This window comes from Diospyros lotus, chromosome 6 (genome assembly GCF_014633365.1).
Source record: "Diospyros lotus cultivar Yz01 chromosome 6, ASM1463336v1, whole genome shotgun sequence".
In the NCBI taxonomy this organism is placed as follows: Eukaryota; Viridiplantae; Streptophyta; class Magnoliopsida; order Ericales; family Ebenaceae; genus Diospyros; species Diospyros lotus.
Genome location: NC_068343.1, coordinates 4,728,788 through 4,756,070, shown reverse-complemented (window position 1 = coordinate 4,756,070; position 27,283 = coordinate 4,728,788). Strand labels below are relative to the sequence as shown.

Here is a 27,283-nt window from a genome sequence, read left to right as displayed (position 1 = left end):
GCTTTGCTGAGTCAGCTAAGTTAGAACCAGTTTTCCCTTTCAGTTATTTTTCTCAAACATTCCATGCAGTCCTGTGAGAGATACCACGTTGTTGGTTGAAAAATAGCTTTCAAAATTCGTCCATAAATATCCCATGTTTGGGAAGTGAGAGGCGATTCACACATAGAGAGAGAGAGAGAGAGAGAGAGCGCATTTGATGGCCAAACGTTCTTGTGTGGTCTCTTCAGAGCACCTCCAAAGCCTCCGCCGCTGCCTCAGGCCTCTCAATTCCGCCGCTCCATCCTCCCTCACCGCCCTCCCGCCGCTCCACCTGCCCCTCGCTGCAGCCGATGCCGCCGCTCCGCCCGCTGCCACCACCTCAATTCTAAACTTTGATGACGTGAAGCAGCTTTTCTCCTCCGTCTCCACCACCAAGCTCCTCCGCTCCGCCTTCAACCAGCACATCGCGGCCTTCGAGCCCATGGTGGATCTGGGCATGTGGTTGATGAATTCCAAGGTCATGGACACGGTGCTGCTCCGAGAGATGACGCTTGCGGCTATTAGGCATACGTTTTACGAGCACTTTTGCGCCGGCCCGGACCCGATGGCTGCGGCGCGAACCGCCGTCAACCTATGGGACTCTGGGCTTAGGGGGATGCTTGTTTACGCGTTGGAGCACGCCGCCGATAACCAGTCGTGTGATCGGAATTTGGACGGGTTCGTTCGAACGGTGGAATCCACCAAGTCACTTTCGGCCTCCCCTGTAAGCTTTACTTTGGCAACCATGGAACACACATTCGTTTTCAGAATCCATGTATGCTTTCAGGATTCGTTTCAAAGAACAGAAACAAAATATGGTTCACAAAGATGACCTATCGTCTGCAAGGTCGTTTTCGATTTTATCGATAAATAAATAATGAACCCTTCGAAGAAAACAGCTTTACCGCTATAAGAGAATTATCGTTTATGGAAACAATAACAAGAAAATGGATCAGCAACAAAAATGAATAACGGATCTCGAAACACAACCAACAATGGGATTCCAAACTTTCATCCTCTCCGACTCTGTTTCTGTAATGCTCCTTATTTCTTCTCTGGGTGTTTTGATTGATTTTTCTTCTCAGAGTGGAGAATGTTTAACCATTTGTTATTGATGAGAAAATTAGGAGCACTGCACATGCATGCATTATTTTTTCTCAGTTTTGAAAGAAAATCTCAATGAACAGGTTAGCTTTGTTATAGTGAAGATAACTGCAATTTGCCCGCCGAGATTGCTGCAGAGAGTAAGCGATCTATTGAGATGGGAATACAGAAACCAATCTTTTCGACTCCCATGGAAGCTGAACACTCTTCCAATTTTTTCCGATTCGAGCCCATTTTACCACACGCCAAGAAGACCAGACCCTTTAACCCCAGAAGAAGAGAACGACCTCTTCTTAGGCCACCAAAGGCTCCTAAAGATCTGCCAAAAATGCCTGGAGGCCAACGTCCCTCTCTCCATTGACGCCGAGCACACGTCCGTTCAGCCCGCCATTGATTACTTAACTTATTCTGCAGCCCTGATGCACAACAAGGATGACAACCCAATTATCTATGGCACAATTCAGGCTTATCTGAAAGATGCAAAGGAGAGATTGTTCCTAACAGCCGATGCCGCTGAGAAAATGGGAGTTCCGGTGGGGTTTAAGCTGGTGAGGGGAGCTTATTTGTCCAGCGAGAGACAACTAGCTTCTTCTCTGGGAGTCGAGTCTCCGATCCACAACACCATCTCTCAAACGCATGCTTGCTTCAATGACTGTGCTTCTTTCATGCTCGAGAAGATTGCGGGTGGCTCCGGCGCCGCTGTTCTTGCTACCCACAACTTTGAATCAGGTGAGGGCGTTGTTCAGAACTTGATTTTTCCGGCCATCGTCCCGGAGGTTTATGATTTTGATGTGTTAGAGTTGTGATGGATAAAGGGAACAAGGCGGCGGCTAAGGCACAGGATTTAGGGATCGAGAAGGGAACGCAGAAGCTGCAGTTTGCTCAGCTCTATGGCATGGCGGATGCGCTTTCTTTTGGGCTGAGAAACGCCGGGTTTCAGGTCAGCAAGTACATGCCGTTTGGGCCAGTGGAGCTTGTCATCCCTTACCTTCTGAGAAGAGCTGAAGAAAACAGAGGACTCTTGGCCACTTCGACCCTTGACAGGCAGCTCTTAAGGTAAACATAAAATTAAATAATGAATATATGAGCTTCCTTTCTTAACAAATATAAAAATTAGGTGCAAAAGGGATACCAATAGGAAATTCAAGAATCTTGAACACCTGCTCCCCTCTAAGTTCATCTGTAGTGCTTGCACTTGTGGAACTCTTTTAGGGACAAAGGACAATCTATCTATAATGTCATCAATCACGCAAGATCTCGCTAGGACTCACTCAGCTCCTATAGGATGATTAATGGAAAAGTACGAAGATGTGCAAAATAGGCCAAGCGGTTGAGTGCGAGTATGAATTGTTCTAAAAAATGTCTTAGACTGTAAATTGCTATATAGTCAATTGTAGATTGCTATATAGTTAATTGTAGGTTTTGTGTTCAAACCTTGGCCTTGGGTTTTTCTGTGATTTAATCTTTCTGCATAAATTTTGGGACTTAACTGTGGGGGCCTTCTGGATGAGAGATTTCATCTTTTGCTCCCAAAATTAGGGTATTTTAACCCATATATGCCCTAATTTACAAAGGGCACGATGTAAACTTGAGACTTGATGAATTAAAATTTTCGAGTGACTCTGGTTGCTTTCTGATCAGTTGTGTATATTTGCAGGAAAGAGGTAAAGAGGAGACTAAAAGCAGCAATGATCTGAAGTGAATATCTTCACGGCCGAGGCACAGCTACTTTGGAAGCAACTTAGAATGGGCAGGGCCCTTGTGTAGATAAATAAGAAGAAGAATAGGCTTTTGTGTTTGTCACTTTCGATAGATGTGCATTCCAGAAGATTCTTTGGAGCCCTGTTCTATTTTTTTTGTTTAAATACCCAATCATCCTTAGCTTAATTAATATCTCCAAGCATAATTGATCACTGCTTTAATTTTTTCTTTTTCTCGATCAAAGAGAGGGCTTAAAGCTAGAAGAAACGCCACCTAATTTGCTACCTTTCTCAAAGCGTATTTCACAAGAATTGTGGGTTCTGCAAAAAATCAAAATAAAACACAAATTGCCCCTATTAATTGATTTTTTGTCAAAAAAAAGTTAGTAACCCTATAAATTGAGGAATGGTCTTCCACTAGAGGGAGTTAGAAACAAATGTGAGAGAGAAGAGAAAATAAAATAAAAAAACTAATGAACGAAAGAAATAGCTTGCAATAAACAAAATTAGCGAACTGGAGAATAAACTTGTCTTCAAGATGACCAATGAGAGGTTGAGAGGCTAAATAGAGCAAATAAGATTTTCTTCAAAGAGATCTCAAGATGAGTTTTTCTAACCTGTAAACACTTACTTTGTGACATTTTTCATATCGCATGAGAAATTAGTTTTGAAAATATATTTTTTGACTTTTTATTTACATCTATGATCATGTATGACTATATTATTTTGCTCTATGATACTTAAACCTAAGGTGAAGTGGTTAAGGACCCTCCAGGAGACGTGTAGAGTGCCAACTGAAAAAACTCTTAGAATGAGATCGACATTGTTAAAAGCAATATCGTAGAGTAAAAATTTATATTTTATTTCACACACATTTTATATAAATGTTTTATTTTAGGTGTTCCTCACTTAGAAGGTTCATTTTCTAACTTTGGTTCATCTCTTGAAATATTCAAATGTTATACATATTGTCAAGTGTAAACATATCAAATTCATTGTATAAACTCGATTCTCATTTAAAGTATATTATTTTATTTTGACGAAATATAGACAACTTTAACATTCATATATTAAATTATAGTGACATAGAAATTTATTCTCTTTTAGGATCAAAACATTTGAAAAGTCTTTATTCTTTCTTTAATCTCGATATTTTGAAATGTTTCTAAAATTTAAACTTCATAATATGAGTGATAAATTAAATTATGTTTGATTCATGAAAATGAAGGCACACACAAGACTCCCCTTTAATAAACTAAAATCAACACAAGCGTTTAGGTGAAAATATAACGCTACTAGAGGTAAATGTTTATAATTATATTTTTAAGTAAAGTTTGAAAAAATAAATAATAAAATAGAAGATTAACCGAATGAAGGTTTTGAAAACAATATGTAAATAGAAAAATACTATTGGTACACCTATTTTGTATATCTTGGGCTATATAAGGGGGTATTATGACAAAAAAATCCCTTATAAGGCGCATAAAAGCGCGTGAGACGCATGGTATTTTGGTCATAATACCCCCTTATGTAGTCCAAAATGTACAAAATAAGTGTACACTTAGCATGATTCATGTAAATATTAAGGGTTAACGAATGGGCTTTACAATAAATGTTAAAAAAAAAACTCTAAATTATAATGTGATAACATATTCTAAAAAGAAGAATATTTCAAGGCAAGACTAGTTTCTTATATAACATTCGATGCTTAAATTAATATAATAAATGAGCAATAAAGAGTATTGAATGTACAAAATTACTTGATTTACTTACGGGCGTTCCATACTTTTACTTTTATATAGGTAAAGGGATTGAGATAATCAATTATTTTGTTCGAAACTCTCATTCTGGATAATTTTGTACTATAAGATAATTCCTTTGGAGATGGTTATTCTAAATTTCTCGATTATAAAATCTACCATCTAAAAATAACGTCGGTTCCTTCGATTTCCTAGAAGTGGTTATGTGTTGTTAATTTTTCTTCAAGCCAAACTAAAATATAAATAATAGTGTCACCTTTTACCATTAAATGGGTGTAAGAAATAGTTGTTTTGTTAATATAAAATCAATTTTTATATACATTTTCATTGATTTTTTATATGCATTTAGTGATCAATAAAATACACAACATTCTTTTACTAAACATTATTTTAATTTTTATTAAAAAATTTGAAAACAAAAATAACATTATCAAACACACATGTTCAGGGTCATTTGATTTTAATCTCAATTTTTATTAAAAGTGTCAAACGAGTTTGCTTTATGCAAGCTAACCTAAGCTAACCTAAGCTAACCTAATCAGCCCATCTACTAATCTAACTTGGCACCATCCCATTCATGACCAAAACAAATGGGTCATGTCAGACAATCCAAGTATACAATGTTGCGTCAAGTCAAGGATACGTGACTTGCAATTTGACAAAGTATAGTCCATTATTTTACAACTGCTAGCATGAGTCTTTTAACTAATTTAAATAAAAATATCTAAAAAAATTATAAAAATTTAAAAACTCTAATAATTCAAGTATTCTTTATAATAATTGAAGTTTTAAAGTTAATATTATATTTAATATTTAATTATTTAAGGGCAAAGTTATAAGTTCAAATTATAGTTTCATTAATATTTGAATGATTTTTATGTCATAAATTTTGTAAGTACAACTAAAAAAAGTTTAAATAAGAAATAAGGCCGACTAGTAACAAATAAGTCCATTAATTCCCTTATTGGGCTCGATAATTGGTCCTTGAGAACTAAGATTAAAGCCCACACGACGTGTCGTTTAACTTTTTTATTTTTATTTTAACTCTTAAATAAAAAAATCTCATTAAATATATATATATATATATAAAAAGAGAATAATGCTAGAATTCATAACTAATGATGGTCGCATCCTCATTGAAGAATGTGCTAAGCATAAGAGATAATAACATATGGTATTTTTAATCTCCTTTAATTAAGAGGGGTTATATGACTTATAATATCATTATTAATCATAACTTCTAATATTATTAAAAAAAATGAAACTCCCATTCGTTTTCCTTTCAACATTCCCAAACATGGCCCGAAGGCCTTTTCAATTTGCATTAGATGAGATGGCGCATCTTACCCATTTATTCTTCATTAAGGTCCAAGTTTTTATCCATCAACAAATAAGGTTAAGACATATAGACTTCAATTTGGATTTTCTTACTTGTATATGGAGATTGATAGAAATGATATATTATGATATTTTGAATGTATGTGAATTTTTGTTTACCCATTATCTTTCTCCTTTATCTCTCCATTTCCCTTATTCCAGCAATTGACTATTTCGTCGCTGATTGCTTATAATTGTTACTTTACCTCTTATCGCCTTACCCTTTGTTGATGCATCCTCAATCTTGTCGCCGTTGTATAAAGGGAGAAATGTGCAATATTGACGAAAAAGAAGAATGTAGCAACAAGATGAGAGGTGGTTAAGACGGCTCAAAAGTAGGGAGACCCTAAGCAAAAGCTCATTTAGAGGAGACAAGCCCTGGCCGACAATAAGAGGGAAGGAGATGGCACGACAATCTAGTGTTTGGAGGCAAATCGGAGGTCAATGCTCAGCAGCGACTCAGTTGAGAGGCAAACGATGCGATCCTCTCTCTCTTTTACTCTCTTTGGCCACTATTTATATCTGCATAAATAGTGAATCGGCTAGCCACCATTGCTGTCTCCTTCCTTTCATCATCTCCTCCGATTCCCGTTGCTGCATTTTCCTATATAATCAATTATCGATAGTCATTTAATTCCTAAAGTTGGGCCCGGAATGTTTTTTGAGTCCGTCTTTCTGGGATGCCTCAAGGCAAGAGGTAGCGGTGAGAGGGGGTTGGCAAAGAAATGGTTGCTGGAGCAAGGAAGAGGTGATTGTATAATTTTATAATTAATTGGGGGTATTTTCGTCATTTGAGTTTTACTTTCGTCCTGTAAATCAACTTTTATGGACAAGTAGCAGAGTCCCTTCAATTTTTCCTCCTCTTTCCCGGAAAATGTCGACTTTTATCATAAGGCCTAACCTCGTCGTATGGAAGACACAAGTTAGCACCGCCAGTCGCTGACCGGGCAGCAATCTTCCGCCCTCGCAGGTTTTCTTCATTCCGTCGCCTTCTCATCCTTCGTCCTCTCGCTTCTTGTTATCAAGTGGCACGAGCTCTGATACGCTTATTTTCATATATTTATTTTTCCGTATAAGTTCAATTCAATTTCGCGAGTATTTGGATCTTAGACGGCCGATAATTGCATGATCTCCTCGTAATACCCTATTAGGCGTTGAGAATAACAGTAATTTGGTAATTTATGTTATTTTCTATGTCCTTTAGTCGCGTATACTGGAGATCTTCTGTTGAGGGTATCGAAGTTTTCTCCCTACATTGTTGCAATTGTGCTTGCATCTGTCGTACATGAAATTCATGGGTTTTTCCCTTTTAAAATTTCTTGAAGCCGGGGCATCGCGTAGCTATCAGGATTTCGTCAAAGGTCTCAGGTATGTCGGGGGGGGGGGGGTGTTGTTAATGTATTGGTTTTGACTTGAGATTCTCCGATCTCTCTCTCGGCGCATCTCGATCACTCGAGTTTTTTCAATTTTAGGGGTTTTTTTCTGGTTCTTAATGTCTCGGCTTCTCTTCGATTTTGTGGGTTTTTGGTTGGGAACCAATTCGTTCTACGTGGGTTGTGTTGATTTGGTTCTTTATGCCATTGTTTTTCGGATGTCTTCTTCGCGGCAGAAACCCTGACATATCACTTCCTTTCTGTAAAACCCTAGTTTTGTCTGTACCCGAAACCACTCTAACCCAAACCCCTCTCGGCCAAACCCCCTACAGCAAAATAGGGCCTAGGCAAGGAGACTGTAGTAAATAGAATGCCATCTTTTTTATCCTTTTGTTTGTATGTAGTTATTCCTAGAGTTCCTTACTGCTTTTGTTGAATTGGTGCCTCCAGTATTCAAAACTGCTGGCAGGTATCGAGTATTCAAAATTGGGAAGATAGCATTTTGGTTGCCCTTTTAGAAATGGTTTATAATTTCAGTACAATGTTTATCGTTTATTTTTTTGGTGGGGGGTTACATTGATGTATTTCCGGGTCTTTGAAAGGAATATATGATATTATTTTAATTATTTAGCTCTCTGCCTCTGTTGGTTTCTTTCTGAATCAATGGATTTTATTGATAAACAAATGTTTTCTATTCACTAAATGGTTTAAATTTCCATGAAAAATGGAATTCCACATTTTCTATTCACAACTATGGGTCCATAATCTATGCACTGTATATGGTTCTAGTGAGATTGCATTTTGTACACTGTTTATTTTAGACCAAGCCTGGAGAGAGATTGATGGAGGGGTTATTTAAACTCATTATTTGTCGTGACATATGTCTTTATGCTCTTAATTATTTTAGTCGATGAATTGCCAGAAACTGAAATGGTAGATCAAACAGAAAATGTGGAATTTCATTTTCATGGAAACTTAAACAATCACGATAAAGTTTAATATATATATATAGAATAATACATTGCCCTATGCTGCAGGCCAAACTCAGAGGCCGAAAGGCCATTTTTCCAAAATTGCCCTTGCATCTTGGAAAAATGTCCTCTCTGTTCCATTTTGTTTCCTTTCCAGCTGAACCAATCTTCTTTCTTAAGGGGAGAACAGATATCTTGGATGTGATGGATTTTGCTTTTGCAGTACTTTCTATTTACTAAATGCATCTTTTACCATCCTTGGGAAGAGCTTTATGTAGCATTTCATAAGCATTTTCTAAATGTTTGATTATGTGTTTTGTGTTGATGAATTATTGTATAATTCAATAATTTTTTTTAGGTACATGTATAATTATATGATGTGATTATTGCTACTCTTTCCATGCTGTGATTATTGACTGAATGAGAAAGTAGACTTATTAATTTTGCTCTTTCTGGTTTTTCTGAGTTTCTCATTGGGTGGGGAATGGTGATTCAAACGCTATTTTTGAATATGAAAAGTAGGCCATGTCTTTGAAACTTTTGTGTCTTCTTCACTTTGAGAAAATTTCTATTCCACTCTTTTATTTCAAACTGTTGTTTTAACTTTTTTAAACTTTATTTTTACTTATTTATAGACAATGATTTCAAGCGGAGATGATGCATCCCTTGAACAATCTTACTTTATTTTCAGATCATTCAATTTATATGAATTTCCTGGCAGACATTGTCTAAATTGTTGGCTGCAGAGGAACACTTCTATCTAAAGGAACGATTTTCCCTACGAAACAGGTACATTGTTTGTTTGTTTGTTTGCCAGGATTGTTGATATAAAGAATTTGGATGATTGTTGTTTTCAATAGCTAAGCTTTTCCTTTTCTTTTAACATTTTATTATTGACACGGTTGCTGGGACTGCTGCCGACTTCCGTCTGAAGTGTATTAGAATGGACTAGAGATTGGTAGTAGAAGAGAAAGGTTTAGGGAGAAGAAGAAGAAGAAGATTGAGGGAGAGAATAGTTGGGAGATAGAGAGAATGCAGGGAGTAAATCTGGAATTTGTTGATTGATTCTCGATAAACATTCTTAGGAGCCGTTTGGGCTTATATAGCTATCCTAGGGGGCTGCCACAGCAGATTGCAGCTCCCATAACCAACTATTTTGTCCTATCCCAAACACCTTTACAGCTGGATATTCTTTCTAACTAACTAGCAGCTGGAATAAAAGAGAATAATATGGAATAACAAAGAAACATAGCAAGCAATTAAAGATATAGCAGGAAAAATAAATTAGCAAGAAAAATAAATCCGCAGCAAAACTTGGCATGGTTCCGTGACAATGCCCTTCCCTTCAGGAATTTCTCGTCCTCAAGAAATATTTAGGAGGCTGGCGGTCTGGGGAAATTGTTGTAGTAACTGGGGAAGGTACTCCCAGGTGTCTTCCTTTCCTGATCCTCCTTGCCACCTGACTAGCACCTGCATAAGAGGAGCCCCTTGATGGTAGATGACTCTTCTGTCCAATATGGCCTTTGGCTCCCTTGTGACTACTTCCTTCTCCTTAGGTAAAGCCTGCAACCTCGGGTTCACTCGTTCCTGCCCTGTTGACTTCTTTAATAGGGAAACATGGAAGACTGGGTGAATGTGGGATCCTTCAGGAAGTTGTAAACGATAAGCCACCTTGCCAATCCTAGCCGTTATGGGAAAAGGCCCAAAGTATTTAGGGCTGAGTTTAGAAACCGGGCCTTGGGAAATGGATTTAAGATGAGAGTACCTCAGCCGTAGATACACATTATCTCCTACTCCTAATTCTTTGTCAGTACTCCTCTTATCAGCCTGTTGTTTCATCCGGTTTTGGGCTGATGCCAACTCTTGTTTGAGTTGTTGTATCACCCCTCTCCTTTGCTGGAAATGCTCTTCAACTGCAACAGCTGAGGTGCAATCTTCGATGGCCGGTAGAATTGGAGGTTTAAACCCAAGTACAGCTTCAAAGGGTGACATCTTAATTGATGTGTGGTGGCTGGAATTGTACCACCACTGGGCTAGAGCTAGCCACCGATGCCCATCCTTAGGCAGCAGCAAACACACGCACCGAAGGTAGGTTTCGAGACTTTGGTTCACCCTTTCGGTCTGCCCATCTGACTGAGGGTGGTATGCAATCGATAGATTGAGTTCCGTGCCCATATTTTTCATCAATTCCCTCCAAAAGTGGCTGGTAAAGATCTAATCCCGGTTGGATATGATGGTCTTAGGGACCCCATGCATGGCAACTACCTGGTTAGTGAACGCCCGAGCCACCTCTCGAGCCGTGTAAAGGTGTGCTAGTCCCACAAAGTGCGCGAACTTAGTGAACCTATCGACAATCACCATTATACAGTCCTTGCCCTCCGATCGTGGCAGTCCCTCGATGGAATCCATAGACACACTTGTCCATGACTGTTCTGAAATGGGCAATGGTTGAAGAAGACCGGGGTATGCCACGTTCTCATGTTTGCATCTCTTACATGTGTCACACCCCAAGACAAACCTTTTGACCGTTTCCCTTAGTCCGGGCCAGTAGAATAGCTGCCGCACCCTCAAGTAGGTGTTTTGGATGCCCGAATGTCCCCCTATAGGAGACTCATGAAGTGACTGCAGAATTTTACTCTTAAGCTCCTCCTTGTGGCCTATCACTATACAACCCTTATACCTCAACAACCCATCTCTCATCGTATAGCCTTCTGTCTCCCCGCTTCCCAGAGCCAATTTTTCCAGCAGGCCCTGAATACGGTTGTCTCCTTCATAGCTATCCACCACCTCTTTACACCATTCAGGAATTACCACAGTTATGGCAGCTGATCTGGCTTCTTCTTGACACCTGGACAATGCATCCGCTGCTTAGGTTCTCCTTCCCTTTCTTGTATTGAATTGAGTAGTCCAAACCCATTAGCTTGGTCATCCCTTTCCTTTGAAGTTGGGATTGAAGCTTTTGTTGGAGCAGGAACTTCAGGGACTCGTGATCCGTTTTGATGATAAACCTTCCCGACTCCAGATAATGGCGCCACTTTTCAACAGCCATTAAGACAGCCAAGAACTCCTTCTCATAAACACTAAGTCCCAAGTGTCTCAGATTGAGGGCTTGGCTCAGAAAGGCCAATGGTCTTCCACCCTGCATCAATACCGCGCCTATCCCCACTCCGCAAGCATCCGTCTCTAGCACGAAGGGCTTGTTGAAGTCCAGCAGCCCGAGTGTGGGAACCCTGCTTACTGCCAACTTCAGCCCTTCGAAGGCAGAGTCTGCTTTCGGCCCCTACTGGAAGTTCCCCTTCTTTAACAGGTTAGTAAGTGGTTTGCTCAAGACTCCATACCCCTTAACAAATCTGCGGTAATAGCAGTCAGCCCCAAAAATTCTCTAAGAGCCCTTATTGTCGTGGGTTTTGGCCAGTTGAGCATGGCCTCCACCTTGCTGGGATCAATGCTGATTCCTTCTTCTGAAATTAAGTGTCCCAAGTATTCCACTTGGTTTTGGCCAAATGCACATTTAAATTTTTTGATAAATAGCTGGTTTCTTCTAAGGACCTCAAGTGGTTCTTAGGTGGATTAGGTGTTGGTCCAAGGTGAGGCTATAAACAAGGATGTCATCAAAGAATACAAGGATGAACTTCCTTAAATAGGGCTCAAATATCTGGTTCATTAGAGATTGGAAAGTGGCTGGGGCATTGGTGAGCCCAAAGGGCATCACCAAGAACTCAAAATGACCATGGTGTGTGCGGAAGGCCATTTTGTGGATATCCTCGGGCTTCATCCTTATTTGGTGATTGCCCGAGCGCAAATCTAACTTGGAAAAGAACTTGGCATGGTGTAATTCATCCATAAGGTCTTCAACAAGGGGAATGGGAAACTTGTTTTTGATGGTTAGGGAGTTAAGTTGGTGATAATCTACACAAAAACGCCAAGTGCCATCTTTTTTCTTTACCAATAGGACAGGGGAAGCCAATGGGCTTTGGCTTGGTCTAATGAAGGATTGGCTCAACATCTCCTTTACCATTCTTTCGATTTCTGTTTTTTGGATGGGGGGATAATGGTAGGATCTGACATTGACGGGCTCCACATTTGGTTTTAGGTTAATGGCATGGTCCAAAGTTCGGTTAGGAGGAAGGGTCTTAGGTTCCACAAAGAGGTCCTTAAAAGTCTGCCAACAATTCATCAATGAAGGGTAATGTGCATACTTGGTCGTCACTCCTACGCTGATGACAGATAGTGAGTTGCAGCTCCCCTTGTCCCCCTTCATCAGGAAGGTCTTCCACTGCCACAATGGAGAACAGTTGTGTGAACTGATTCCATTTGCTCTTGAGGACTCTCTGCAGCCTCTTACCCGTGATCAACTTGCAGGTCGCCACCTCTTGCCCGCTGGTAAGCGTCATCCTCTTCCCTTCTTTTTCAAATGAGACTTCCATTCGGTTGAAATCAAAACTTATGGGGCTCACCCCTTTCATCCAATCCACTCCTAACACCACATCACAACCTCCTAATTGCAGTAATCTAAGGTCTGCCTCAAACTCCTCTTCCTGCATTTCCCATGTGAAACCCAGGCAGGTCGAATTGCTCAACACTCGATTTCCATTAGCAACGACCACACTCAAGGGTGGTGTTCTTGTGAGTTGGCACTTAAGCTTTCTAGCGGTGCTATTGTCAAGGAAACTATGGGTGCTCCCACTATCAATCAGTATTGACAGGCTACCTTCCTTCACCTCCCCTTCCACCTTAATTATCTTGTTGTTGGTAATTCCCTTCTACCTTCCTTCACCTTCCCTTCCACCTTAATTATCTTGTTGTTGGTAATTCCCTTAAGGGCATGGAGGGATATTTCTCCATCGTTCTCCCCTCTAGTTTCCTTGAACTCTTCTACTTCTTCCACTTCTTCCGCATCCAGTTCTCCATCCCTGTCTCCTTCCAGCAGTAATAGTTGGCGTTTGCATTGGTGCCCCGGATAGTACCTATCCCCGCACCTGTAACATGCGTCAGGAAGTTTCTTAGTCTCCTCCACCCGTCCCCCTTGGTATGGACCACCGATATTTCTTCCTCCTTTAGCTGGCTCTCTGTAAGTTCCTTTACTGTTCTCCCCTTGTTGCCAATTTCCACCGGTGGTCATCTTCGGTTGCTGCCTCTGCTTTTTCATAAGAGCCTCAACCACCAACTCCTGTAGCTTGGCACTCTCAGCATCTTGTTCCACTGTCCGAGGCCTTATCATTTTCACCATCGGTCGCAAGTCCTCATTGAGGCTGCTAAGGAAGCTAGAAACAAAATAGGCTTCCGATAGGTGGGGATCATTGTCACTCATCAACGACCTCAGCTCCTCAAAACGCTTCAAGTAAGAACCAACATTCCCCGCTTGCCTCAGCTTATTAAATTCCTCTATAGTGTCCGACATGCTCCTCTCCCCGAACCTTTCACAAAGCTTCTCTGAAAACTCCCGTTAGGTGTAAATTCCCCTCGTTCGGGTCCATCCATGGAACCATGCATCCACTGCATTGTCAAAATAAGCTGCGGCCAGGGCCACCCTTCTATCCACTGGTACATTATACCATTCGAATATCTGTTCACACTTCCTAATCCACCACCTAGGATTAGTTCCTTCAAATACCGAAATTTCCATTCTTGGCATTGGAAATCCTGACTGGGGCGGAGCAATTCTGTCCTCCCATCCTCTCCTTGTTTCAGTTTCGATCTCATCGTCTTGCTCAACCTCAACCTCCGAGGTTCCATTGCCTCGGTTCACCCTCTCATTATGCAAGATGGGTTCAGTTCTAGCCCGAGGAGGGAAATCAGGAGCTATTCGCACCTGGTTTTGCTGGGGAATCGGGTAAACATCAGCATGAATCGCTGAAGCTGATTCCCCATCTCCTCTCTCATCTAGTTGATATCCTCCCTCATTTGATTCAAACCATTTTCAAGCCTACGCTCGAGTCCTCCAATAGCCTCGTAATTCTTCTCGGAACCCAACTTCAAACGGTCCACGCGATGTTGGAATTCTCCCACAGTTGAGGTGACTTGCTGGAGTTGTGACTCCATATTCTTCATGCGAGTGCCTTCGGCCATTTCTCCGCGTGGTCCTGTGCTGTCGGGGTCGTTGCTCTGATACCAAATGACACGGTTGTTGGGACTGTTGCCGACTTTTGTCCGAAGTGTATTAGAATGGACTAGAGATTGGTAGTAAAAGAGAAAGGTTTAGGGAGAAGAAGAAGAAGAAGATTGAGGGAGAGAATAGTTGGGAGATAGAGAGAATGCAGGGAGTAAATCTGGAATTTGTTGATTGATTCTCGATAAACATTCTTAGGAGCCGTTTGGGCTTATATAGCTATCCTAGGGGGCTGCCACAGCAGATTGCAGCTCCCATAATCAACTATTTTGTCCTATCCCAAACACCTTTACAGCTGGATATTCTTTCTAACTAACTAGCAGCTGGAATAAAAGAGAATAATATGGAATAACAAAGAAACATAGCAAGCAATTAAAGACATAGCAGGAAAAATAAATCCGCAGCAAAACTTGGCATGGTTCCGTGACAATTATATTATGATTTTTTGTCTGTAATTCTAAATATTTTTCTGTTATCTTACATTATTAGAATTGAGGGTGAAATAGAGGATTTTGACCCCAATATTTGGGGCCACAAATTATCTAGAACCTTATATATACATATATATATATATGTTTCTTTTATAGAAGTTTTGATGTATTTTTTAAAATTTGTATTAACATTTAATTTTAATTTGATTTCTATTAGTATATGAATCAGTGGTGAAAATGAGTTTATCAGTAATTAACCCCCATTGAGAATGTTGGAATAGTTATTATACTTTTTATTTTTTATGTTGTTGCTTGATTAAAAATTCTACATTGTGTATTTGTTTTGTATTGTTATGTTTTTAACTTTTAAGTTGATTGGAATTAGCTAACTGGGAAGGGTATAGTTGGTATATTAAGTAAATAATCTAAAGCATGGGATGTCAATTACAGTCAGGAAAGCTGGGGCTTAATCGGGTAAAGTGGGGGGTGGGGCTTAAATGGAGTGGCACTTAAATGGATTGGACTGGGTCATGGTGCCTTTACCCCTATCACTAATGTGTTCGCCTCTGCATTACCATGTCTTCTGGCAAATTCCCAAATTTCTTCTTTTTTTCCAATCAACAAATGCTTTTATTTATTTACTCACCCCTCGCAGACTTTGTACTCTTTGTAATTTGAGAACAGGAACCTTGCTATGGAGGGCGATACTGTGTGCTTGGCCTTTTGGGGTTCTGCAGCATATTGCCTAAAGTATTAGAATGGAAAAGAAAAAGATAGATGTCCCTGAACCAGTACCAGATCCACCTGTGAGAGTTGACCGATTTGGATTTGTGAAGCAAGAGACAAATAATCCTCCTGAAGGTTTAGCCAAGAGTAGGTCAGCCTTTGAGTTTGAGAGGTATGTAATTTCTCTGTGGAATCATTTTGTAGGTGTCAATCAAATTCATAGAAAATAATCAAAATTTTAAGCACTTATTTCCTTCTGCAGAATTGCTTTTTTCTCTTTCCTAATTGGTAGCATATGAGCTAAAGCCGTGGCTTGATTAAGAAATTAGAATGGACCATGGCCTCCTCCTTATGATATGCTGGTTATTAGGGAGGGCAGCTGGTTTTTACATTACCACCAGAGCTTCATTTTTCCATGCCCTTTGACTAATTGTTGCCTCCTCCTTTTGTTATATATTTTAATCACTGAACTCTTCAGTAATGAATTTGTTGGCTGAATCTGTAGATGTTTTTGTAGAATTTTTCCAGTTTTCATGGTTTGTTTTGACGAACTAATCGCTCACTAGTTGCTACTTATTTGTTCTGCAAATTATTTGAATGGGGCACTCTTCAGGGAGGAAAGAAGAATTAGAAAATGGAGGAAAATGATTGGTGTTGGAGGCAGTGATTGGAAATACTATGTTAGGAGGAAACCTCATGTTGTGAAAAGGCGAATTAGAAAAGGAATTCCTGATTGTCTAAGGGGTCTTGTTTGGCAGTTAATCTCAGGAAGCCGTGACCTCTTGCTGATGAACCCTGGAGTTTATGAGGTAATCCTTCTTCTTTTCTCTTCCAAAATTCTTTCTTTATTTTATATGCCATTGCATTAATTATCATGGCATCCTCACTGGTTTTGTCACTGGTCAGTTGTTGAAGTAAATGTACTTAGTTGACACGACAATCACCACACTCCCATTTCTTCTGGTTACAGTGAGTTTGGTGTGGATGGGCTGAGATTATCTTCGTGTCAATGTCTCAGTAGGCATTTGTTTGTAAAGGTCAGCCTCCCATTTAAGAAAATGAAGCAGATTTTGCTTCCTTCTACGTGTTGGAACTATAATTTCTGCTTGCATTCAACTGAATTGTTTGTCACATTTGCCATGATTTTGAGTTGCAGAATAATTGCTAGTAGGTTCAAGCAATAGTAAGATAAACATTTAGAACTTAAGATTAATAAGGTTGAGGTTAAGTTAATATTTGAAATATAATCCCATTAGCATAACCTTGGATCTAGAGTCGCCTCTGTTTTTTTTATCTGATACATGCTAGTGTTAATTCTACCTGTCCAACCATCTCTATCCATGACCATAATATATTAGATGTTGCCATTAACCTTATATCATGCTTTAGGGTTTGTCTCCTAGTCCTTCTTGATCTCCCCCTACCTTTTCTGTAACAAATTTCTTCCATTCTATTAACTCGCCTCACAGGTGTATCTTGTTGGTCTTTTTCTAACATGTTCAAGCCATTATAATTGCATCTTGCACATCATATCATTAATAGGCACCATCCAATCTTATTACACATTATTATTTCTAATTCTATATATATATTTTTTGTATGGCCACATATTTACTTTATCATCCTCATCTTAGTTACACTCATATTTTTGGACAATTTAGTGCTTAACCACTTAGTGATTTGAGCCATACAAAAAAGATGGTTTTTAGCCATCCGAGAAAAAATTCTTTTCAGCTTTGAAGGGATTTTGTGATCAGTTCAGATGTAATCTTCCCGTTAACTACCTTGCCTTGATTCTATGAGTGTGTGTGCATATATCTATATATAAGGTCAAGTAATAACTGACATTAAAGTATGGACATGGATTGATATCTAAATGTAGGGTTCTTGATTGGGACATATAGTAATACAGGAGTGGCACTTGGTCCTTAATTGCATGAACCAATTGCCTGACTTATCATAGTTCTTGAAAGTTTTCTGCAGTTTTTTTATTTAAATTTTATCCTTGAATTCCTCTTGACACACTTGCCTTGCATTGTCATTATTGTTATTGTTCTAATAAAATTAGTCTGTTGCTGCAGCAATTAGTGATATATGAGACATCTGCTTCAGAACTGGATATAATTCGAGATATATCTCGTACCTTCCCTTCACATGTTTTCTTCCGACAGAGGCATGGACCTGGTCAGAGGTCTCTCTATAATGTTCTTAAGGCATACTCTGTATTTGACAGAGATGTTGGCTATGTTCAGGTTTTTACATTTGATGTTCCATTACTAATTTATATACCTTCTTGTAGAATCATGAATGACATTGTAACATTTTAACAGGGAATGGGATTTGTAGCCGGTTTGTTGCTCCTGTATATGAGCGAAGAAGATGCATTCTGGTTATTGGTTGCTTTACTGAAAGGAGCTGTCCATGCCCCCATGGAAGGTTTATATTTGGTAATCTTTTACTCAAAAAAATGGTGCATTTGGGCATTGGTCACTCATCTTGGCTTTATTCTACAACTTTTGTGTAATTTGGTCAACAAGGTGACAGTAGGCATTGAATAGGTGGCATAGCATGACAAGGCTCTTACTGGAAAAAGTTTTGATAGGGGAAGCCTGCAAATATATGGTTTTAAGTCTGTCAAATTAGAAACAAGATTTTTCTTGGCATATGTCATAGTTGGAGCAACACCTTTAATTGTGTTAGGAGGAAGCACAGCTATTCTTGACATCCCCAATACGTTATGGAAGTCACTGTTGTGTTTGTTAGTAATGGCTTTTTTTGTGTGGCTAATTTGTTGTTATGACTTTGGTTTACATCACCTTTTGCTATTTTATCCACTACTTGTGTATAACCGATATTTGCTCATAAATCACTCCTTGTGAGGCTACTATGTAGATTGCAGGAGCTTCTGTTCAATCATAATACAGAGCCCAGCTTTAATATGCTGGCCTATACATGTAGGATTATTATCACACAAAAATTATGCTTAGCTGAGGATGAAGATGCCCTATTCACATTATAATGTTATCCTCTCACTTTTATGTTTAATATAACCATCATATGAATTTTATACTTGGCTAATGATGGAATATGTGCAGCTGGTGTCATTTAAATTCTTTTGGTATCAACTTATTTCCTTCTAATGAAAATATGATTTCCCAGTAGCATATCATTGTCTCACTAAAGACTGTTTCTTTCTTGACTGAGGTTATCAAGTATGGAGAACTATCTTCTACATCTTCAAACTCTGTTTTGTGACCAAATTATTTGCAACCTTTAGAAATTGCTCCTTGTAGAAAGATTGATGGTTTGCATATGAATGGTTAGGCTGCTTATACATCTTGAAGGTCAAACTAGAATCAAACGTGTTTACCTCACAGTTAATAATCGATGATTGGCTTTTTGTGCTTCTTGTTAGAAGTAACGGCTTGTATGCTGTGCGCATGCTTGCATGTGGTTGTTTTTATTTATTAACTATTTTTCTATTGTTTACTTATGTGGTATTTAAACTTAAGGGAGATAATTAAGTGATTTCCTTCATTGTGAGATTCAGTATCTTAGCGCTGTTTGATCATTGTTAATCTAGCTTTTCATTTTTTGCTCCTTTCTGCCTTTATTAAGTTCGGAAGAAGCAACAGGTAGTTGTCAAAAACAGAGGAGCATCCTCATGCACCAAGAAAAACTCTAAATGAGTTCTATGAAATTCCTTGGGCTCATTTAGTTATTGAAAATGTCCTTTAGTTTTTTATCTCCAATTTTTTACTTCAGTACCAGTTTTATTTCTTCACAAAAAAAAAAAAAAAAAAAAATTAGAAAGCACATTCAACTATTAAATACAAAAAATATTTTCTTTCTTGAAAGCGAAAAGAAATATCTTCAAAATGGTTATACAGAAAATGTGTTCAATTGTTTTATGATGCAATGTCATGTTATTAATAACATCAATAGAATATTATGATATTGATAAGAATATTATCTTAATAGTAATTTTTAATAATATTAGTATTTTATTAAAATAATTAGATTGATAATGTTATAAGATTAATACTGCTGATGCAATATTCATGATATTGGTAATATTATAATATTAGTGATAATATTTGATGATATTGATTATAATCCGTATGTCTTTTCTATAATTATAGGAATTTTTTAATACTATTATTGCTGATGTTGCTAATATTTTAATGTTATTTATTATTATTCAATTTTTAGATTATTTGTTTTAATATTTTCACTATCTATGATTCTAATATTTTTGTACTGCTAAGATTGGAATCTTATTTATTTTTAGCCCATTTTACTATCTAGGAATTTTTTAATATTCATAATCCTAATATTGTTGATTTTTGTAATATTAAAATATTGTCTATTATTAGCCAACTTCAAAATCAAATTTTACCATTCATATTGATATTGAAATATGTAAATTTTAAAAAGATTTTAGTTGGGTTGGAAACCCATGTTTGTCATTTGGAAAACATGAGAAACTTTTCTCTCTGTAAGATTTATACATGCTATTATGTGGGTTTTGGAGTTATCTTTTTATGTATTGTTTTAAATGGTGCATTTTCTCATGACATTGTCATATTCATCAACTGTTAAAGTGGATTTAATTCTGAGTCGTGTCATAGCCTCTTATCTTTTGTTTGCGACCATCATGGAATCCATTTCATTAACCACTGAAAATTTTGTTTTATGCTACTGGATTAGGTGGGCTTACCTCTAGTGCAGCAATATCTTTTTCAGTTTGACAATTTAGTAAGAGAAAGGTTGCCAAAGCTTGGAGAGCATTTTAGTCGAGAAATGATAAACCCCAGCATGTATGCAAGCCAGTGGTTTATAACTGTTTTTTCATACTCATTCCCATTCCATTTGGCTCTTCGTATTTGGGATGTCTTTCTCTATGAGGTTAGTGTTTTAATTATCAATACCTTTTCTTCATGCATACTGCCCCTGGAGTTTGGAAATTGACATTTTTTGTTTGGCCTAGGGTGTCAAAATTGTTTTTAAAGTTGGTTTGGCCCTGCTGAAGTACTGCCATGATGACTTGGTAAGCTTGTGATGATTACGTGTGTTAGAATCTATAACATTTTGTAGTATGCTTCTCATTCAAATGATTGATTCTATGATCAGACAAAGTTACCATTTGAGAAACTTATACATGCTCTGCGTAACTTCCCTGAGGATGCAATGAACCCAGATACTCTATTACCGTTGGCGTACTCAATGAAGGTTCTCTCTGTCTCTCTCTTTCTCTCTCTCTCATTCACTCACTCACTCAGATGTTGCCTATTTTTATCGAATAATGTGTGCTGACTTCCTAGCATGCTAGTTATTGATTAATTTTCATCACATAGTTCAAATGATATTTTCTTTATATGATCAATATGATGTTTTCCCAAAGTGGGATAAAGCCTTGGCTGTTGTTTATGATCAGTATGTTGTTGGTTTTAGAAAAATGCTGATAGAAAGGAGCTTTCATCTGGAATTCATTTTCTTTTGTTATGTGTTATAATCCTTAGATCCAACATGTTAAATGAATTTGAAATTGTTGTCTTGAAGGATTCTGCCAGCAAGGAGCTTTGCAGCTTAAATTGATTTTCTAATGTAGTGTGTTGTGATCTGTAGTTGCAAAGTACTGGATGAATTTGAAATTGTTTCTTAAGATCTTATGTTTCACTTTCTGGCATGCCCTCATCATATTCGTGTGTCTTATTATCTTGAAATTTTATGCAAGCTGTTTGACCTCTTTTACTCTGTTCAACTTTCCTCAAATTGGAATTGTAATAACAATATGCTGGATTGTTGTTTATTCTCCGTGTCAAATAAATCAATTACCAAAATAGTTGTTTTTTTATTAGTAAAGAATCTAAAGATACAATAAAAAAGAAACTCCTGAAAAGGGGGGGTGAACGCTGCACAAAAGCGGGAGGGTTACTACGGTTGCACTTCTTTTCAGATTCATAGGAATCTTTTCCCAATACTTCTAGGAAAATTCATTGGTCCCCACATAAACAGCTTTCCATATTTGCACTTACTGTGTTCTTCCAAAAACAGGAAAATATTTTGCAAAGCAAGGTGCTTATTTTTCCTATTGCCAGAGATTAAGTGCGAAAGTATCATTGTTTCAAGTGCAATATATAAGATTTTGTTGGAATCGGTAGAGCAATACTTTTACATGGAACTCATATTTGAGGGCCATTTGGATTTTCAACAAATCGTTAAGAAGGAAATAGATGTCTGTATGATATTGTTCACAATTGTCACCCATTTTCCCAGTAGCTTTCAAAGAATTCACCTGAGTCGGTTGTGCAAGTGTCAAAATGATTGCTGTCTTTCCCGTTCCTTATACTCGATGCTCTGCTTCAGAAGCTCTTGGATGTTCCTCATGCTCTTTTTGTTATGTTTGATTTGAGCCATACTATTCAAGTAAATGCCTCATGCTTTTTTACCCTTGTCAGAGCCAACTCCTATTATCATTTCCTCATAAACAAGTAAAATATTGTCATTATATATACTCTCTTTTCTGAATTGGCACCCCCGAAATAAGAATGATTTTGGCAAATCAGTAGTTCTATTTTCGAATCTTTTTAACTCTCAATTCCAGCATCTATGATGTTTTTCTCGCCTGTTATTCTTATTCTTCATCATTTTTTTTTTTTAAATTAGCAGGTATCAAAACGTTTGGAGGAACTGAAGGTAGAGTACCAGAAGAAGCAGGGGACGACAGCTGGCTGAAACGCGCTAGAGATAGGCTCTCTTTCTTTCTTTCTTTTTTTTTTTAATGTGCTTGGGGCTGCCATACTGCCTATTGCCAGTGTGTGAATAACTCAAAAGAATAATAACAGTACCGACATATAATTGCTTCCTTGACATAATTTGTGAAACAAGGTGGGGGATGGTGGCAATGTTGGCATCTATTCATCTTCCGATAAGGTGGAATCATTTGGGTGACGAAGAAAGTTAGTTCAGCGAACTTGTGGTGTGTGAATTCTCTGCTTTTTTGCACCAGAAGCCAAGAATCTGATTCTTTTCAATAATTAGATTATACCCTATTATTATTGTTATTATTATTATTGAAGGGTCATGATTTATCTGGCCAAAAAGCATGGTCGAGTTGAACCTTTTTTCTTCTTTTTGTTTTTTTTTTTTTTTTTTTGGGGGGGGGGTCATGATAATAGAGATTATGTTCCCATAAATCTAACATAGTGGATGATTGTTTTTTTCATCATATATAGCTTGGGTACCATTAAAAAAGATTATGGTGGCAACGCGGTAAAGCACAAGGAGGATAACAAAAGTACAAGAAGTTCAAATTCTTGTGACATTTTAGAAGGCAAAATTATTATTGAAGATAATAATAAGGTTGGAAGAGAAGTCGTCAACGTAGAGGTAGGGTCATGGTGTGTTTCGTTATTCCTCCGAAGGTCTTATTCACACGATATAAAGGTAGAATTTATGAAGAATATAGTTGTTTGTCGAAAGTTCATTCCGAGTTTGTATAAACTATGACTATATCTAAATTTATTCAGAGAGCAAATCAGGGGAGAAAAACACTCTTTTCAGGAATATTTGGGCAAAGATCGAATACTTAGGTCATAAAAAAAAATCAAAAATTAATTATAAGTACCATCATTATAACACCAAACTCAAAAGTAAATATTATTAAAGAGAAGGGAAAAATAATGCATTTTACATTAATGTATGTAATATTTTAGATTAATCACATTTAAAAATAATTACTTTTGAAATGTTAGTGAATTAATAGCTTTATTCCCGACAATATATATCTCAAACACGTTGATATGAATAAGAAGACTATAACCTTTATCTATATTTATTTTTGACTTAATAAAATGAATAAGGATAAAATTATAACTTTACTTTTGTTGTCACATCCAATTAACACGTGTTTAAATAAATTATTATCTTTTAAATTCATAAATTCCTTTCCTGAATCACCTAACATGTAACATAAATTCAAAAAAAAAAACATCCAAATTGACTACCAACAGTATGGATAGATCAAATTCAACACCCTTTTACCCAACAAATTGATTTAAAAATGTTACTAAAATTTAAATATTTAACACGATATCACTTACCAATACAGGGGATTCCATTTTGTTTGTTAAAATTGTACTAATATCTCAAATTACCCTAACCGCTTTATAAAGAAGCAAAGATCTGGCGCCCCGCATAGGGCGGACCTAATTAGCCGCCAGACCGCATCGCAGCCACGAATCTTCCACGCGGGGTAAATTCGGTAAATCAGTGACAAAAACGTCACGGGACTCCTAGCTGCCTGCAACTCATTAAGAAGGGCATGACCGTAAATATCTCCAACTCTGGTGGCAATCCCCGAACGCGAGACTCTCGCCTCGGCCGCCTATAAGTAAGGGCCGAGCCCTTTCCCAGTTTCTTCGTTCTTTCCGCAACGAAAAACGTAACACGGTTTACGCAAATTTCCTTGCGATTCTAACTCCCTTTCTATCCGTGAGTTGCTTCTCTTGTGGCCTCTAGGGTTTCGTATAAGAGGGTTAGGGTTTGTTTTGATCGGCAGTTTGCAGCGGTCTTGCCTGTATGCATAAATATAATCCTGCAGTTGTTTTGTTTTCGGCTTTTCGTTAATTCTATGTTCTGATGATGTGCTTTCGGATTTGTTTTGATGTTCTCTAGGGTTTGATCGAACTACTGATTGAAGGCTAGAAAGAGGGGCTCCTGTTGCGAGATTTGTGTGGACCGTCATATTTTTATAGCATCCGTAAGTCCTTTTCTTCATTTTGCTCTGGTATATGGATCTGTATGCTTGTTACTCTGTCTGATTCTTTGCGAGGTCCATGTCTTGTATCTGAAAATTATAATATTTATGTATGTATATCGTTTCTTGATCTAATGTTTTAGAAAATATATTTGTATTAATGTTTTCTTTAAAGTTTTCATCATGCTTCTGGGATGATCAATGTCGGCAGAATCTATTGGCTCGTGCGTGATTTTACATTTTGCTTTTCTTTTTAATTATCTTATTTATCTGGGAGATACGTTTCCGTTGGAAGAAACGCGTGAAATAATCTTTATAGGAGAGTCGAAAAGTTCTTGTGCGAATTAGCAAGATCCTTGTCATTATTAAATGCTATGACAGACTTTTCGTGGTTTTTTCATTAGCGCTGTTTATGTGTCAATTAGATAATACTTTCTTTTGTGGGTTTGCTTCTGGTGGTTTCAATATGGGGCTTTTAAATAATCTAGATTTCTTTTGTTATGAAACCATTTGTTGTTAAATCAACTTGAATTTAAAGATTATGATCTTGTCTTGATGTTATGTTGCTTGTTCATAGACGTGATGGTCTGATAGTTCTTTCTTTCTTTGGTTTCCTGTTGTTTAATCTTTTTAGGCTTTCTTAATGCCTCTTGATTCTTGGTAGATGGTATTAATCTTTCTATTGATGGTTTCTGCAGGACTGAATGAACTAATGGAGTCTAAAGGTGGAAAGAAAAAGTCTAGTAGTAGTAAATCTTTGTTTTATGAGGCTCCCCTAGGTTACAGCATTGAAGACGTTCGGCCTCACGGTGGAATCAAGAAGTTCAGATCTGCTGCTTACTCCAACGTGAGTTCCAACTATGACGTCTTTCATTCAACATCCTGTAACTTGCTTAAAAAAAATCTTGGTTCTTTTGTAGAATTTTATCTCTACCTAACACAACCTAATTCATGTATTGCAGTGCGTTCGAAAGCCATCCTGAGACTTCCGAACTGTGACAGAAGCACCGCAAGCACCCAATATTTCAATATTCTGCTCTTATATTTGTTTCTCTTTCCTTTTCTCGTCTTCTTCTCGACTTGCTCTGCAACACATTTTCTTCTGGACTCTCTTCCTTTCACTTTCCAACAGCGCTTCTTTCATCTAAGGCAAAATGGCCCTGCCCATTTCAGCAATTGGTTTTGAGGGATACGAAAAGAGACTCGAGATATCATTCTCTGAACCTGGGATTTTTGCTGATCCAGGAGGCATGGGCTTCCGCTCTTTGTCCAAATCCCAATTGGATGAAATTCTAAGCCCAGCTGAATGCACAATTGTCAGTTCATTATCGAACGATGAAGTTGACTCTTATGTTCTTTCTGAATCTAGCCTCTTTGTGTACCCGTACAAAATTATCATCAAAACCTGTGGGACTACAAAATTGCTTCTCTCAATCCCACCCATCCTGAAGTTAGCCGAGATGCTTTCGCTTTCTGTGAGATCAGTGAGGTACACTCGTGGAACCTTTTTGTTTCCTGGCGCCCAGGCGTTTCCTCATCGCAACTTCTCCGAAGAAGTTGCTGTCCTGGATAGCTACTTTGGCAAGCTTGGTTCTGGAAGCAAGGCTTATGTAATGGGTAGCGATGATAAACCTCAGAAGTGGCACGTTTACTCTGCTTCAGCCGAATCATCAACAAATTCGAACCCGGTTTACACACTGGAGATGTGCATGACTGGTTTGGACAGCAAGAAGGCATCTGTGTTTTACAAGACTTCTGCAAGCTCTGCTGCTCTGATGACTGAATCCTCTGGTATTAGGATGATTCTACCGGAGTCTGAGATATGCGACTTTGAATTTGAGCCTTGCGGTTACTCCATGAATGCCGTTGAGGGGAGCGCAATTTCTACCATTCACGTAACCCCTGAAGATGGATTCAGCTATGCGAGTTTTGAAGCAGTGGGATATGATTTCAAAGTGTTGAATTTGACCTGCCTGGTTGAGAGAGTGTTGGCTTGCTTTGAGCCAATCGAGTTTTCTGTTGCTGTCCATGCTGATGCTGATGTTGCTGGGGTAGTTGATGGTGAAATGAATGTGGATGTGAAGGGATATTTCTGTGGAGAAAGGAGCTATGAGGTTCTTGGCAAAGGGGGTGGGGTCATTGTTTACAAGAGCTTCACAAGGGCTGGTGGCTGTGGGTCTCCCAGGTCAATTCTGCAATGCTGCTGTTGGAGTGAGACTGAGGAAGACGAGAAAGTGCTAAAGATGTAATTCACACACATTACATACTGGTTCAGATAATTACTGTTATTGTCTCCATGCGTATGCGTGCTTTGAAGATTTTATGTTCTTTGGTTTAGAAGAGTCGAGAGTCGCAGCTAATAATAATAATAATAAATGAGATCCGAGTTGCTCAAGTACTAGGAGTCGGATCGTTATAAACATTTTTTTTTTTTTTTTCTGTTGGGTTTGTTTTGCTGCAGGGTGGTCGTTGGTCTTTTTTAATTGTCAGTGAAATGGTGTTATGAGTCTGCGGTGTCTGAAATAGCTTGGGTGGCTGAGGCGTTGTACCTTCGTTTTCTTATTCTAATGAATGAATGGGGTTATTGCTAATCCTTGCTCTTAAGAGTGCTGTGGTTTATTTTTATGAAATCTATCATCCAAATGCAGAAGTTGTATTCTTTGCTAAATATTAAGCCAGCGGGCATGGTTTGATGTGGTGTTTACTTAATTTGTACACTCTACATGGGAATATTTATTTTTCTTTCTTTTGGCTGTTTGCCGTCACTTCCATTTCTTCGTGGTTTTCCTCTTTTTCTTTATCTTGTTGTTTATGTGCCCCCCCGCCCCTCCTTTCATAATAAAAGTTACTTTCAGTAAGAAACATTAACAAAAATACATTTTAAAACAGACTTCTGGATGGATACCTATTCCCTATCTAATCCCAATAGGCTTCAGAATCCAATCCGTTCCTT

General features: G+C 38.1%; 3 protein-coding genes across 14 annotated transcripts; all 3 read left to right on the top strand.

Annotated features, from left to right (window-relative positions):
* Window positions 1-181: 181 nt before the first annotated feature.
* LOC127803321 (proline dehydrogenase 2, mitochondrial-like) lies at window positions 182-3,037 on the top strand. Its single transcript, XM_052339448.1, has 4 exons — window positions 182-742; window positions 1,206-1,851; window positions 1,938-2,178; window positions 2,780-3,037. The coding sequence occupies exons 1-4, from the start codon at window positions 197-199 to the stop codon at window positions 2,817-2,819; spliced, it is 1,473 nt and encodes a 490-aa protein (XP_052195408.1). The 5' UTR covers window positions 182-196; the 3' UTR covers window positions 2,820-3,037.
* A 3,735-nt stretch (window positions 3,038-6,772) lies between these two features.
* LOC127803580 (uncharacterized) lies at window positions 6,773-24,113 on the top strand. Of its 12 annotated transcripts, none has more exons than XM_052339929.1 (10): window positions 6,773-6,929; window positions 9,025-9,092; window positions 15,528-15,741; window positions 16,183-16,378; window positions 17,651-17,821; window positions 17,900-18,016; window positions 20,280-20,477; window positions 20,560-20,619; window positions 20,703-20,801; window positions 22,239-24,113. In XM_052339929.1, exons 3-10 carry the CDS (start codon window positions 15,602-15,604, stop codon window positions 22,305-22,307), a joined length of 1,050 nt encoding a protein of 349 aa, XP_052195889.1. In that variant the 5' UTR covers window positions 6,773-6,929; window positions 9,025-9,092; window positions 15,528-15,601; the 3' UTR covers window positions 22,308-24,113. The 12 variants fall into 12 exon arrangements, 11 of the variants coding, with proteins under 11 accessions (XP_052195889.1, XP_052195885.1, XP_052195882.1 ...); XM_052339925.1 differs by having other exon boundaries at window positions 15,499-15,741; XR_008023534.1 differs by having other exon boundaries at window positions 6,775-6,929; window positions 8,995-9,092; window positions 15,499-15,741; window positions 20,582-20,619; window positions 22,242-22,291.
* A 1,199-nt stretch (window positions 24,114-25,312) lies between these two features.
* On the top strand, window positions 25,313-26,921 carry LOC127803579 (S-adenosylmethionine decarboxylase proenzyme-like). Its single transcript, XM_052339920.1, has one exon. The coding sequence runs from the start codon at window positions 25,485-25,487 to the stop codon at window positions 26,577-26,579; it is 1,095 nt and encodes a 364-aa protein (XP_052195880.1). The 5' UTR covers window positions 25,313-25,484; the 3' UTR covers window positions 26,580-26,921.
* Window positions 26,922-27,283: the final 362 nt, after the last annotated feature.

Excerpts from the sequence above, each read along its gene's own strand:
- LOC127803580 (XM_052339929.1), top strand. The coding sequence starts at position 15,602 with ATGGAAAAGAAAAAGATAGATGTCCCTGAACCAGTACCAGATCCACCT. Across the intron at positions 17,822-17,899 it reads GAGATGTTGGCTATGTTCAG|GGAATGGGATTTGTAGCCGG; the intron begins GTTTTTACATTT and ends ACATTTTAACAG. Across the intron at positions 18,017-20,279 it reads CCATGGAAGGTTTATATTTG|GTGGGCTTACCTCTAGTGCA; the intron begins GTAATCTTTTAC and ends CTACTGGATTAG.
- LOC127803579 (XM_052339920.1), top strand. The coding sequence starts at position 25,485 with ATGGCCCTGCCCATTTCAGCAATTGGTTTTGAGGGATACGAAAAGAGA.
- LOC127803321 (XM_052339448.1), top strand. The coding sequence starts at position 197 with ATGGCCAAACGTTCTTGTGTGGTCTCTTCAGAGCACCTCCAAAGCCTC. Across the intron at positions 743-1,205 it reads AGTCACTTTCGGCCTCCCCT|GTTAGCTTTGTTATAGTGAA; the intron begins GTAAGCTTTACT and ends CTCAATGAACAG. Across the intron at positions 2,179-2,779 it reads CTTGACAGGCAGCTCTTAAG|GAAAGAGGTAAAGAGGAGAC; the intron begins GTAAACATAAAA and ends GTATATTTGCAG.